Source organism: Chlorocebus sabaeus, chromosome 13 (assembly GCF_047675955.1).
Source record: "Chlorocebus sabaeus isolate Y175 chromosome 13, mChlSab1.0.hap1, whole genome shotgun sequence".
Taxonomy (NCBI): Eukaryota; Metazoa; Chordata; class Mammalia; order Primates; family Cercopithecidae; genus Chlorocebus; species Chlorocebus sabaeus.
Window position 1 is genome coordinate 95,700,391 of NC_132916.1, and position 15,602 is coordinate 95,715,992.

At 33.5% G+C, this 15,602-nt stretch overlaps 1 protein-coding gene across 5 annotated transcripts in view; it reads right to left on the reverse strand.

Annotated features, from left to right (window-relative positions):
• Positions 1 to 839: 839 nt before the first annotated feature.
• The window catches only part of TTK (TTK protein kinase), a 40,530-nt gene continuing 25,767 nt past the window's right edge, over positions 840 to 15,602 (reverse strand). For 4 of the 5 annotated variants that reach the window (XM_073022629.1, XM_038002191.2, XM_038002189.2 and 1 more), the window contains 9 exons: positions 14,145 to 14,237; positions 9,115 to 9,272; positions 8,840 to 8,991; positions 7,648 to 7,772; positions 6,265 to 6,345; positions 4,475 to 4,651; positions 4,108 to 4,192; positions 3,686 to 3,783; positions 840 to 2,324 (listed from right to left, as the gene is read on the reverse strand). In XM_073022629.1, coding sequence (XP_072878730.1) covers positions 2,241 to 2,324; positions 3,686 to 3,783; positions 4,108 to 4,192; positions 4,475 to 4,651; positions 6,265 to 6,345; positions 7,648 to 7,772; positions 8,840 to 8,991; positions 9,115 to 9,272; positions 14,145 to 14,237 — 1,053 coding nt within the window. In that variant the 3' untranslated portion in view covers positions 840 to 2,240. The remainder of the gene's footprint in view (positions 2,325 to 3,685; positions 3,784 to 4,107; positions 4,193 to 4,474; positions 4,652 to 6,264; positions 6,346 to 7,647; positions 7,773 to 8,839; positions 8,992 to 9,114; positions 9,273 to 14,144; positions 14,238 to 15,602) is intronic. The other variant, XM_038002192.2, reaches the window with a different exon arrangement.

The following is a 15,602-nucleotide window of genomic DNA, read 5'->3' on the forward strand; positions in this document are numbered from 1 at the left end:
ATGTTTTTTCAAAACATTAACTGATTCTGACTATAGTAATTGTAACAAACAAGACACTTTCATCAAGAACCCACTGAAGCAATAGACAAAATGATGCTTTTCCCCATAATATAATTTCTAACTCTAAACATGACAAGTATTAAAAAAAATTGTTATATACACAGTAAACTTCAAAATAATTTTAAAAAGAAAAAAATAAACAGTATTCTCAATGAACACATGTAGACAAATGCCTGACTTCCAGGTTGAATTTTTACCATGCTTTCTCTATGAGTGTGGTTTGCAGAATTCCTGTTTAAGCCTACTACTTCTCTATTACACTACATTAACTTAAAACCAGGAACCGTGAAAACTAATAACCACAGTTACAAATTTGGGAAAGAAGAGAATGAGAAGAAATGCCACAAGTGGGAGAAAATAATGTGCAAAAGACATCTGATAAAGGACTGTTACTCAAAATACACAAAACTCTTAAACCTTAATAAGAAAATAAACCAATTTAAAAATGGGCAAAAGATATACAGATAGCAAATGAGCATATAAAGAGATGCTCAACATCATGTCATTAGGGAGATGCAAATTAAAATGAGATACCCCTACCAACCCATTAGAATGCCCCATATCCAAAACACAGACATCAAATGCTAGAAAGGATATGGAGCCACAGGAACTCTCAAGCACTGCTAGTGAAAATGCAAAACAGTACAGCCACTTTGGAAGACAGTTTGGAGCTTTCTTACACAACTAAACACTCTCAACATAGAATTTAGCAATCAAACTCCTTGGTCCCAAAGGAGTATTTAGCCAAAAGAGCTAAAAAATTAGGTCCAGACAAAAACTTTCACATAGCAACTTTATTCACAATTCCCCAAATTTGGAAGCAATCATGGTATCTTTGAGCAGATAAAGAGATAAGCTGTGGAACATCCAGACAATAGAATATTAACCAGTGCTAAAAAGATATAAGCTAGCAAGCCATAAAAAGACATGTTACTAAGTGAAAGAAGCCAATCTGAAGAGGCTATAGACTGTATGATTCCACTTATATGACAGTCACATTCTGGAAAAGCAAAACTATAGAGATAGTAAAAAGATCAGTGGTTCCCAGGCATTAGGGGAGAGGGAAGGATGAAGGGACAAAGAACAGAGGATTTTCAAGACAGTGAAACTATTCTGTATGATGTTACAATGGTAGATAAATGTCATTATATATTTGTCAAATATATATACAATATACAATATATAATACCAAGAGTGAACCCCAATATAAACTATGGACTTTGGGTGATAATATGTTAAGGTAGGTTTACGGACTGTGATAAATGTACCACTGTGGTGCGGAATGCTGATATGGTGGATGCTGATAGCAAGGAAGGTAATCACATGTGTGGGGGTGGGGTGGGGAGAGGATACCTGGGAACTCTCTATACATTCTGCTCAATTTTGCTGTGAACTTAAAACTGCTATAAAAAATAAAGTCTCTTAAAATCTTTTTTTTAAAAAATTGAGAAAAGGATGCTATGTGAGGATACTTTAAGCTATTAGATTCAGTCAGGAGACTCTGGGGCCACATTTATAATTATCCATTACCTAGCAAGTCATACAGTGAGGGCATGCCCTATACAGCTTACAACACAGAATCCAGCATGATATTCTAAATACCAAAAACAGCACATGTTATGAAGAATATCTGAAAGAGCCAAGTTCATTCCTAAAATTATAGACTGTTGTTATCAGTGCCAGAAATAATTAGGAAGTCTATTTTGGAATTCAAACACTTCAGGATTTGCTTTTCGAAGTTCATTTACTAAGGTCTAGTCTCACATCTTCCCTAATCTACTTTTTACTAATTAAGACTTTTGCTGCCATGCCAACAATACATTTTCTTAAAGAAAACAATCTTACAACTTTGAAATGTTAGTGTCATTTTATGCCACAAAACTTTATTTACAAAGTTTTTTAGAACATACTTGCTATCCACCCACTATTCCAAGAGTGAAATGATGTCAAATAGATTACACAAGAGCATAAAACAGAGAAAACAAGTCTACAATATATACAGTGCCATAAGTGGTTGCTATTTTTACAGTTTTCTTTTAAAGATAATCTACTGAATTTTTTTTGCTGATAACACTTAAGAGTGATGTTGTCTTCAAATGTAGATTTCCACAGGGAGTCAAGAGTATTACAGTCCAATATATTTTATAGGTGGTATGTGACAATTTACGAGTAACCGCAAATCATTTTTTTTCCCTTTTTTTTCCAAAAGTCTTGGATGACGATGAATTATGACTTTCACCACCACTATAGTGTTCATATAAAGTCTGAAATTAAAAACACAAATCTGTTTGGTAATTTTTTAGTTCAATGTACTGTCACATTAGATGTATTTTGATGTATTCTAAATATAATACATTTATTTCTCTCTTGCTCTTACAGTTCGGAAATTATTTTATAAGCTAATAGAGATAATAAAGAATTTTAAACACCAAGCTTGGTCTTAAGCATTACCTATCACGAGATGTAACTCAGTCTTTCTATGAGAGAAATATAACAGAGCTACTAATAAACACACATATGAGACTTCAAGGCCTTATCTCCTTACTTTTTCTTAAATAAAGCCAGTCTTAGGTAAATTCCTATACAAAATGTATTTATAAGGAAACTTTATACAGATGATATTTTAACTAATAAATAGAAGACATTACAAATTATTATATAAATATAATAATTAGATATATATTAAAATCCATGTATTTAAAAATTACTTAAGACTCAGCTAACATTTAACTTATGAAGATGGCAGACATCTTTGCCCTCAAGGAACATACAAACCTCAGTGATAAAAATAACTAATCTACCTCAATTATAGCTATAAGAGGCTTTGAACAAGATATTAGTATAAATTTAAAACATGGAGATACAAAATACAGAGCAATTACAAAACATATTCGGTCCACTTTTAATTACTAAATCCATTGATTTAGCCATTAGCATTTGAGAAAATTTAAGAAAACAGTTACCTCATATCATATAAATGCAAATATAGTGAATGTATAGTAAATTCCTTCAGAAATGTACTCAAGTTCTTGGCAACTTAGATGGACTTTATACGTATCTAAAGAGCTACGAGTATTGATAGTTTAAGTTCCCATAATTTTATGATAATTGTGTAACTGAAATATATAATTAGTAACTGCTTGTTGGCTAAACCAGTTGGTCAATAAGCATTCATGGGGTTCTAGTAATAACTAGGTGCTTGAAAAATCATGGTATAGATATAAATGGACATTGGAGGCTAAACAGCTTGAGACTTGTGCTTTCAGAATTGTGTTGACTGCTATATACAGCTTCAAAAAAGCCATTAGATGTAATGTCTCTAAGGAAAAAATTGGCTAAAAGGAATGAATTCAAAAGCTGTGTTAATAATGGTGCTGAGTTAAAAGACACATTATATTCCTGAATGCACCTTATGTGATGATCTACTTTGAACTGTACTGTATGCAGAAGAATACAAATCAAGTAAATCTGTATTTGTCAAAGGCACATGTTAAGTATCTAAATGTAGAAACATGTTTCATAACTGATCTGATGATTGGACCAACTTTCCTTCAGACTGTTTCCTTAAGTGTCGAATTCACCACATAAAACAGTTAAAATTAATGTAAAGAACAGACATACTTACTTTAGCAGCTTTCAAAATGGAGTTAGGAGAATTCAGACCAACAAGTTGGCCCAGAACATATTTCATTTCTTCAGTGGTTCCCTTGGCCATTTGGTTACCTATAAAATAAATCAATAATACACTAATACCAATAAGAAAAATATAGGTCCATTATAAATACACATTTTGTTTAACAGCACAAGTGATATTCTTGTAATTTATCACTGATTTTAACCCCTTATCTGGAATAAGTAAAAATAAATACCATAAGTAAAGGAAAAAAAGTTTATTTACTTTACTATTTATAATAATGGAACTTCCTTAAGGAAAAAGGCAGGCTGACAAAGGGTAGCCAATTTAGATTCTGTCTTTGTTATATCAATAGGTAAAAGACAGTTTATATTACCAATCTAGTAACAGACAAATTTTTAAAGAAGTAGTACCTGCATGAGTTTGAATTTGAACGTATGGATGAGCCAGGAGCTCAGGAATGGATATCCTCTGTTTTGGGTCCCTTTTTAAACAACACTATTAAAACAAAGATATTTTAAAGAGAAACAAAGCAGGTTTTCATATATGACATTGATAAAGTATATTTCCAGATTACATTACATTATAAAAGTTGCTTTTTAGATATCCCACTCAAGTAATGATAGGATTATTTCTTCCAAGGCACTTTTGCAAAATCCCCAAGTATTTACAAGCTTTAAAATATCTTCAAAGTAAAAAACTAATTCAGTTAGCAATTCTTTTGAATTCCAATTATTTCAGCATTTAAGTAAATAATTAGTTACATGATATTAATATTACCTTTAACACATCCTGAAGATCTTTCTCTGGAATATCAGGAAATTCAATTTCATGATTAGGATCAATTATGGCATGCAACTTAGAAATCTGATTAATTATATGCTGAAATGGTGTTTTCCCATAAGTCATATAGTACAAAATACATCCTAAGGACCAAACATCACTTTTGGGGCTTATCTAAGAAACAAACAAACACAAAAAAGTTGCTGTTATTTTCATGTAAAATGTAAAAACATATATATTATATATATTTCAAATCATAATTAAATCTCAGTGAATGTGTACTACATTATGGTAACATGACAAAACATCTTTTTCTAGTTTTCATTTCAGTTGGTTATTCCATCAGAAGATATGAGCTTTACTTTAAATCTTTCTATAACCTTGTAAGTAAAATATTCCAATTAAGACAAAATATTAAATTCTTTCCAACTTGTGAAAATATAAACTAAAAAATGTAACTATAAGTTTTAAGTTTACTTGTTTTCCCCAGAATTATTGGATTATAAATTTTTATATAAGTTCAAAGTATGTATACAGTTTTAAAGGTTGTTTAAATTATGCAACCCTTCAGATAAGACCATTGGAAATAATAAATAAATAATACAACTTTAAACACAAACGCATATATTATAGAACTATGCTGAGCTTGTGTGTCCAAAATCCCCAAGTATTTACAAGCTTTAAAACATCTTCAAAGTAAAAAACTAATTCAGTTATCTATTCTTTTGAATAGATCAATTATATCTAAGCCAGGTACACAATTCCAATCATTTCAGCTATTTCAAGTAAATAATTAGTTATATGAAATTAATATTACCTTTAACATATCTTGAAGATGTGTTACTAACTGGTAATGCTATGTGTCTGTTTCCTCACCTCTGGTATAGACATTATAAAAGTACATTGTCACGGGCATTAAATGAAAAACCATAAATATGGTTAATCATAGAGAAAAGTTTCTGGTTATTGTAAGTACTGAAGTTGTAAAGCAAATGAAAATAGAATTGATAAATGAAGTCAGGAACTGCTTGTTTAAGATGAACAAAACCACAGAAAGTCTAATAAAAACACAAGAAATTTAAGTTTTAGAAGAAGAGTGGAGGCTAAACAAATATAAAACGAATTTTATGAAAACATTTGGCAAAATTTTATGCCAGTTATTTGAAAAACACTTAAAAGCCAGATTTTCTAAGGAGGAAAATATAATTTAGTAAAACAAAACAAAACAAAAAAACACATTTATCAAGCAATGATTCTGAGCTGGATAAATGTACTAAGTACTTTATATATTCTTTCCCATTTAATCCTCAATTTATTTTATAATAGGCACTGTCTATAGGCACAATTTAGAGAGGCAGATCTATGGCTTGAATGAATGCAGGTCCCTGGGACAACGTGTGCTTGCACCCACTTGGTTACACTGATGTACAGAAAGGTTAGCCTGGGAGCCCAAGGCATCACAATAGGCAAAACGAGTCCCTGACAAAGGGCACCCAAGAGGCTAACACAAACTCATCGAAGTAGTGAGATAAAGTCAGTGGAAAAGTAGCCAGTGGCAGGCCAGAAAACAACTACATTCTCCAGCTGTACTTGGAAATGTAGAATTCACAAACGAATAAGTGGTGAAAAATAATAAGAACTGCAAACAAAAAAAAACCAGCAATGTCTCTGTAATGGCCTAAAAAGTTCTAGAACTTAAAGAAATTGTTATCTGGTAAGTTTATTCAGAAAACAGCGCATTCCCTACTGTTGCCAGATAATTGCGATGTAAATAATCTTTTCAGTACCTTTGACTTAGACTTCCCATTCTCTCTGGAGGAAGACATATCTTTGATTGCTTCTGGTGGCATATAATTAACTGTGCCAACCTACACGCCAAGTCAGAGAAAACACAAATCAATGAAAATATTTCATTCTGCTTTAGATTCTTAAAAATACAAATGCCAGATCCTTGGAAACTTGGATAATTATAGATTTCAACGATATCCTTGCAAACTTCAAATAACTGCTGACAATGTTAAGATATATATATCAAATTTCTTCCCAATTGCAGCAAAATGAGTTGGGTTCATAATCAGCAAAGTGACTCCTTTCAGAATGCTGTGCTTTTTCTGTGATTATAGTGGGCAACTAGTAAAGTCTGCCCTAAAAACTGTCCAGGCTAAAATTCTATTAATGGCCATAAACTTTGAGGCCATTGAGGGACTTACCATTCGTTTCTGTGTTGTAACATATTGAACTTTAAAAATATATATATTTTAAATAAGCCAACCAATATATAAACAAAAAGACCATCTAGCTTTGTCCCACAGTAGTCCTCTGAGTTTCTACAGCATGATATGCCAACCTTACAACAGCCTCATTTTCTTCTAAAATAAACGGTTTGCTTTAAACACACAATATATCTACTTTAGGGCCTTGACATGGAAGATACTGTCAAGCTGATTTACAACTCATTGTTCTGCCATACTTTTGATATAAAGAGACATGACTCTCAAATAGGGCAAGCTGTCCATCTATTCCTCCTAACAAAGTCTATTTTACTCCTGGGATTAAGGTGAACTCACATCAAAAATCTGTAAACACAAAACATATCATCTTGGCTCCAAGCAAGAATATTTTTTAGATACACTTTGGTGCCATTGCTTTAGTTTTTACAGAACAACTTCATTAAGTTTGCTGTTACAATATCTATTATAAAAATGTTGCTTATAATACTTATGGCATTTACAATATGAAGGCCCATTTAAGAATTTTTTTTTCCAATTTCAGTGATAGGAAAAGATCTGCTTCTCTAGAAGAATAAAAATAATCTTACCTCACAGACAATGAAAAACATATAACTGCAACTATCTCTTTGCTACAAGGAAACTCTGAGCCAAATTTTCGGGTCAATTTTTGATCATGACCAAGTGATTTCCAAGGAAGGTATTACTGTTTCTCTACTTCAGCTGTAGTAAAACCATTCAAAATTGCTGGGGATATTACCATTTGATCTTGATTTTCTAAATTATAATGATTATGGTTTATATTTTTAAACCCATTCTTATTAAAAGACTTCAAATCCTTTAGAGATGATTAAAAATATAATACTCATTTGCAATATAATACTTCACAGGTGAAAAAAGAATTGAACTCTACTGTGAGATAACCAACATTAAAAGTCTTACCTGAGAATCTTTAACAATACTTGTTGTATCTGGTTGCATTTGGTTTGCGATCCCAAAATCGATTAGCTTTAGCATTCCATCAACTATCAGAAAGTTAGCTGGTTTAAGATCACTGTGAACAATGCCTTTAAAATAAAATTCCACTATAATATTAAACAATGCAAAACATCCTAAGGACCAAAAAATTCAGTCTACAGGTCAAGCTGTATTTATTCCTTCAATTAGTGAATCCAATTCGATATTAATTTTTTTATATATTCTGCAAACATTTACATAGCACTTGATATGTGCCAGGCACTGTTCTAAGCTCGTTGTTTATACAGTACTGAATCATTTAATCTTCACAACAATGCTGAAGTATTATCATCATCCCCATTGTAAGGCAAGGAAGCTAAGGCAATGAGAGTTTAAGTAACTTGTACAAGGTCACACAGCCTAAGTGACAGTGCCATGAGTTGAAGCCAGACAGTCTGGCTTCAGAATCTATCCTCTTAACCACTGTGATTCACTGCCCACTAGAGAGCATCATAAATCATACTGTCAGACAGTAAGACCCTAATGCTCCTGACATCTCCACCGCATAGCCCTGATCTTGATCACTGGTGAATTATCTTTTAACTTATAGAAGGAGGGATATAAGGAGGAGATAAATTACAATTAACTAGGATAACAGTATTAAGAACAAAAAAAATATATAGGATAAGGTAAAGGCAGAGAAAAACCCTAAAAAGAACCAAGGACAAGTAAAAACCAACCCAGAAGGTAGGTCTAACAGTAAAAAACAAACCAAAAAAAAAAAAAAAACAACTCTCACATAGGGCATACAATACAAAATGATTAGGAGAATGAGTAAAGTAAACATCTCATATTTTTTAGAATGCCTGAACCCCAAAGTCTTAGACCTGCTATAATCCAAGTATTTGGAGATAAAGATGACAGACTACGTTAATACTGAGAAAAATACATTTTGTATTACAGATGTGGGAACTTGAGTTCGTGTCCTATATCCTTTGGGTTAACAGTGTTTTAAGAAATGGTTTTGTTCCTTTATCTTTAAATAAACTTCTAATTATTTAGTTCATCTAGTTAAAGATACCAACAACCAAGGCCTTAAAATTACAGGTATATTTCTCTAAGATGACACTATTAACAAACATTTTAACCTTACAAATATAAAAAAACCATTAAATACCATGTTGATGGATTGTGTGAACTGCCTCTAACATATTTTTCCAGTAACTCTTGCGTTCCCATGGATCAATGGATTTTTTCTTTTTAAGCCAACTATTAAGATCAATATTACCACACTCCATTACCATGTAGATGTACTGGTCCGTGATTTCACTGCAATTAAACAAATAAAAACAACAAAACAATAAATGGCTAGGTTATATCAAAGTTTACTAAATATTTACCTGAAGAACCATAGCAAAAAGTTTTCTTTTTAAATTTAAAAAGGATTCTTACTAATCATAAAGTCGGATGATCTTATCACTGTGTTGTTGTAGTTTATTCAAATAAGCTATTTCGTTCCGGTAACTATCAAGAGTTTGGTTATCTGCTTCTTCTAAGTTCACATATTTTATAGCATATATCTGTTTCTTTTCATTCAACACCTGAAATACCTACACAGTAGAAAAAAGAGAAGTTTAGAATGTACTATTTATACACTGTCACACAATGATTCTAAATGTATTAGAATTTTAGGTTGAGAAAATTCTAAAGGAAATACTGATATGAACAATGAAAAGTTTCGGGCCTATTTTGAGTGTAGAAGGAAAGAAATAATTCTGATAGCAGAGTTACAATCCATTCCCAACGACCTATGATGATGGGCATTCAATAATTTAAAGGTATAAATCTAAAGTTTCTATATCAACATGTAAGAAAAGTTTAAATTTCATATATATAACAATCTGTTGGATGCCCTAACCAGGGAAACAGCATAAAGAAAAAGACATCCCAAAATGTTAAGGGCAAGCCTGGTGCAGTCGTGTGCTCCTTTAATCCCAACTACTCAGAAAGCTGAGGTGGGACAATTGCTTGAGGAGTTTGAGTCCAGCCTCAGCAAGATAGTGAGACACTGTCTCAAGGAAAAAAAAAAAAGTTAAGGATGACTAAATGCTATGATACAGAGTCAATTCAATTCACAGATGTTGTTTTCTCCATAGTGCCGCGACTTAGCAATTTCATTCATGTGATAGAAAATATTAAAAAATATATACTAATCATAAGCTATCAGTATATCCAGCTGTGAATAGTAGAGTAGGTCTGAATTTCAAAGTAAAGCTGGCAAGAACAAGATGTTCTTGTATGTTGTCAGGATCTCTGAGATCAAAGTCCAATTGCTCTGGCTATAAAAGATGGTCAATTCCTAAGTAACATTTATAGGACAGATAACATTTTTTAAAATAGAAAACAATGCAAATGTAGCTAACTTTCCGCAAACATGCAACAAGGATGGTGCTTTTAAAACTCAATTCAAATACAAAATGCCTGTGTATACAAGAAAAATTATATTCATTTACCCCTTTTGACATATTTAAGTAAAAAATCATTTAACCTTGACTGCCCAGCAGATACTGGGAAGGAATAAGAAAAGAGCCCAAGTGTTTATGAGGTTGATGTGCTAAAACTGCACTAACAAGGAGAATTTATTAGGCCCCTCAGGTATAGCTTGTGTTTAAGTTTTAAGTATAAGACTCGAATGAAGTATTACTGGTTTTAGTTGGATACACAGCAAATTAGAGGGGGATGGGGCGTAAGAGGAATAAGAAAATAACAATACAACAGATAGGGATTTAAAAATAGCAGCATAAAGCCATTTTGTAAAAGGTAAATAGCCTCATTAACCCATGACCCTGAATGTGATGGCTAATGCCTTATTTGTATGTTCTGGTAGTATATTTGTACAATGAAATAGCTTTGTATCATAAAAATAAAATTTAAAGATTAGAACATATAGGATATGAAACTTAGGAAAGACTAGAAGGAAATAACTGTATTTGAGTTCCAGCTCCATCTTTATCAGCAACCAAACTTTGGGCAAGTTCCTTAGTCTCTCAAAACTCAAATGCTGTTAGTAGTACCTACGGCACAGATTGGAAGGATGACTCAGATGACTAATGTCTACAGTGCGTTCTGTAGTGTGTCTGGAGTGAAGCAAAGGTTAGCTACCATCACTGAAGACATTCAGGACAGAATAAAGTGGACATTTTAAAACATGCTAAAGTTTTCGGACAGATCAGAAAAAAAAAGTACAGGATACTAAAGCTATTTACGTAATAAGATCTTAAAATTAAGTAAACAAATGAAAACTTTTAAATCTACTTTTTGTATGAATGAGTTTATTATTGCCCCCATTGTCCCTGTTCCGGCAAAACTCTTGCAATCTGGTTTAGGTAAGCCTTATTTCAATTTCATAGAGATCGTGTCAGAATTATGATTTGTTAGTTTTATGGGAAGTTACCAGTGTCTTGACCATTCTCATTACCCCATGACTGTTCTAGATACTCTCAATAGCCTCCTTAAAAGTTGGTCACTGCCTAAACTCTGAAAGAGGCAAAGCATAAATGGTATTAGTTTCATAAAGCATGTTACTTTCTTTGAGGCATTTGATTTTTTTCAACTCAATCATAATTAACTTAAATGATAATTTAGTTGAATTCAGAAAATATGGGCCAGCCATCGCTTTATCACTTGGGCCTTGACTTAAGCTTACACCTTCATTATACTCCAAGGAAAAAAATGTTAAAATGCCATTAAGACTACTCTACATTCTCTGAAAACATACCACTAAATAAATACCTCTATTAAGTGTCATTACCTTGATACTACTAAAATATAGCCAAATAACAAATAAATAATAAATATCAACCAAGTAATTTTTATGAAAGCAACTAAATTAGGTAATTCAAATAGACTGACAAAAGGAAATGTATAATGAAACCAATATTTATTGAAGAGTTGATACACATGGGAATGCACATACCTTATTTATTTATTTATTTATTTGAGACGGAATCTCGCTCTGTCGCCCAGGCTAGAGTACAGTGGCACGATCTCGGCTCACTGCAAGCTCTGCCTCCTGGGTTCACGCCATTCTCCTGCCTCAGTCTCCCGAGTGGCTGAGACTACAGGCGCCCGCCACTACACCCGGCTAATTTTTTTGTATTTTTAGTAGAGACAGGGTTTCACCCTCTTAGCCAGGATGGTCTCGATCTCCTGACCTCGTGATCCGCCTACCTCAGCCTCCCAAAGTCCTGGGATTACAGGTGTGAGCCACCGCACCCAGCTGTCCTTATTTTTAATAAGTTAATAAGACAGCCTTATGCAAGTCTAATTATTGTTAGTGAGATTAGGAAATTACAGTAAAACTTAAAAATGAGTCCAACAGTTTTTGTTTAATGTGTCATCCTTAACAACTTATAATAGCAAAAGAGCTTAGGATGGACAGCTTACTCATTCAACTAATAAATTCAATCCCTATCTGTTCTAAGTACTGTTCTGGATACTGGGGCTAGTATCACTGAGCAAATCAGAAAAACATCACTATCTTCATGGAGCTCACATTCAAGTGCAGGGGGACACAAACAACAAATCAAGTAAGTAAATTACAGAATGTGTTAGAAGGTAAGATACACAGAAAAACAAACCAGGTGGGGAATAGAGAACATCAGTGATTGAAAGGCAGGAGTTGCAGTTTTAGAGTGTGGGCAAGGAAGGCCTAACTCAGAAGACACATGATGATATCTAGAAGAAAACAGGATGTTATGTTAAAATAGGCCAGGAAGAACTGAAATAAGCTAACACAGAAAGACAAATACCTCATGTTCTCACTTATATATGAAATCTTAAACAATTAATCTCATAGAGAAGAGCTCATACCATCTTTGACAACAGTGGTTACCAAAGGCTGGAGGTTGAGGGAAATGGGGAGATGTTGGTGAAGGGATACAAAGGCTCAAATAGGAGATACAAGTTTGGGTTTTTTTTAGATGATTAGCATAGCATGCTGAAAATAATAATTGGATACTATACATTTCAATATTGCAGAGTCAACTGCTAATGTTCTCATCACACAAAAAAATTGAGGTAATAGATGTTAATTAGCTTAATCATTTCACATTGTATTAAAAAAGCTAATACCACCCTGTACCCCATAAAAATATACAACTATAATTTGTCAATATACAATTTTAAAAAATAGACCAGGAGGGCAAGGACTGAGTCACTGAAATCCTTTAGGAGGCTACTAAAGTAATTTAGGTGAAAATACAAAAGTTGCCTTGACCAAAACAATAATGGTGGAGATGATGAGAAACAGATTCTGGAGATACTCTGAAGTAGAACCAACAAGATTTGCTGATTGGCTAGATGTGTGTGTGAGAATAAGAGGCACCAATTTTTTGGTCAATCAATTGGAAGAATAAAGCTGCCATTTACTGAAATGGGAAAAGCTATGGAGCAAGAGTTGTGTTTGGACATATTGTTTTAAATGCCTGGTAGACACTAAGAAGCGATGTTGAATAGTCAAGTTGAATATACAAGTCTGCAATTCAAAGGAGAGGTACGAGCTGGAAATACAAGTTGGAGAATTGTCGGCATATACATGATATTTGAAACCACAAGACTGAAAGAGAACACCAACAGAATGAGTTTAAGAAAAAGATGAAAGAGGGTTGAGGACTAAGCCCTGGAGCACTGCTTCACTGAGATCAGGAACATGAGGAAAATAGGTATGGCCAGTTTGAGAAGAGAAAAACACAAACCAAGTGTGGAAAAAAGCTCGATTGAGAAAAAAAAATCAGTTGACCCAAATGCTAAGTAATCCAAAATCTAAGCTAAGAATCAGATTTGGCAAAAAAAAATGGAGGTCATTAGTGGTCTTGATTACAGTTATTTTGGTGAGTGATGAAGGCAAAAATCTAACGGAAGTAGATTTAATTGAATGATAATTAAAGATGGTAAATTTAGATAATGCTTAAGATGCCTTCAATCTAGAGATGTAAAATGATATAAATTTAGAACTCACGTAAGTTTAGAAAATAATCTAATTCCAGAAATTCACTTGTTACTGAATTCTGTTTCTGAAATGAATAACTGAAAACAAAACAAAATCCATCAGCAAAAATCCTTGCTGAATGATTCTAAACATATTAGCAATTTACATCACATTCTGACTCAGAAATTTCTGATTCTTTTGTGATAATACATAGTGGTCATTCACTAACCCATGTCAATGTTTTTGTTATTAAAGAAGAAGTTTAGAAGCATAGGACAGTGAAAGGAAAGGCAGGAGACGGGGAATAAGAAATCTAAAGAAGATATGTCACATGTGAGGCAGTGGGAAGAGAAGGGCAGGTGTTAAGATGGCTTTTTGGCTCAAGGGCAACATGGCCCCTAGAAGTTAAGGAAAAGTAGCCCTCACAGGTAAAAAGACAAAAAAATAGAAAGTTTAAAATATTTTTATTTCTTAAATATTTTAAGATACTTACCTTGCTTGAACCTCCACTTCCTATCTGCTTTAATATGGAATAAATTCTTCCTTTAACCGAAATGCATTCATTTGCTGAAGAGGATGCTAAAACCTAAATAAGTAAAATTATAAAAGTTCAATCAATATGCCTAAGAAACTAGCTTACATTTGGTACAGTCAACTGCTCCCCATTTTGAAATTATCTTAAATCTTAATTAGAAATGTTATGATATTTTTAAAAGGACTTGCTCTACTTAATCAAATAAAAAAACCTTAAAAAATAATGTAGACAAACTTCTATCTCCCCCTTTAACTGGTTTTGACTTAAAAAGAAATTTCGAGGAGGAAAAAAACACTTAATATGCAATCTGCAAACTTATAAGCTTAAAAAATATATAAAAACTAAAATATAAAATTATATTTTTCATATTTTTATTTTTCCTTATACCTCTTTACTTACATATGTACATATACACACACATAATTATATCTGTATTTTTTTTTTTTTTGAGACAGGGTCTCATTCTGTCTCCCAGACTGGACTGCAGTGGCATGATCTCGGCTCACCGCACCCTCTGCCTCTCAGGCTCAAGCGATTCTCCTGCCTCAGCCTCCCGAGTAGCTGGGATTACAGGCATGCCACTACTATCCGGCTATATCTGTATTCTTCTTTCTCATTTAGCGTTATATTATAAAGGAAGCAATGTGCTAAGGTGCTAAGAGCTCCAGAGTCAATGAGACAAATGCAAATTTCAGCAATGTCCCTGACATGGTTTGGATCTGTCAAATTTCATGTCGAATTATAATTCCCAATGTTGGAGGTGGGGCCTGGTGACAGGTGACTGAATCATGGGGGTAGACTTCCCCCTCAGTGCTTCTCTGAGAGTTCTCAAGAGATCTGGTGGTTTAAAAGTATGTGGCACCTCCCCACAACTCTCTCTTCCTCCTGTTCCAGCCGTGTGACATTTGCTCCCTTTCACCTTCTGCCATGATTGAAAGTTTCCTGAGGCCTCCCCAGAAGCCAAGCAGCTTGCCAGCATCATGCCTACTGTACAGCCTGTGGAACGATTAGCCAACTCAACCTCTTTTCTTTATAAATTACTCTCAGATATTTCCTTATAGCAGTGTGAGAACTCATTAATACAGCCCCACACTTTGTGCTGAGTGATGTTCAAAAGTTACTTAATTTTTCGGAACCTCAGCATCTTCCCCGGCAAACTTTCAGGTGATGTACTATACAACCTGCCCCATCATCCCTTTCCTTATACTGGAGGATCTCTCTGTGTACCTATAAATGCTTTGAACAGATGGAGTGCTGAGAGGACTTATTCTGAGCTGATAAAGAAGTTGAAACAAAAAGAGCTCCTGATTAGCTGATTAACCAAGTTGAAATAAGGTCTGAATAAACCTCAATTTAACTAAGGCCTGCTTTAGGTTCCAAATGGTAGACTCTCTCATGTAATCTCCTATTTAAATA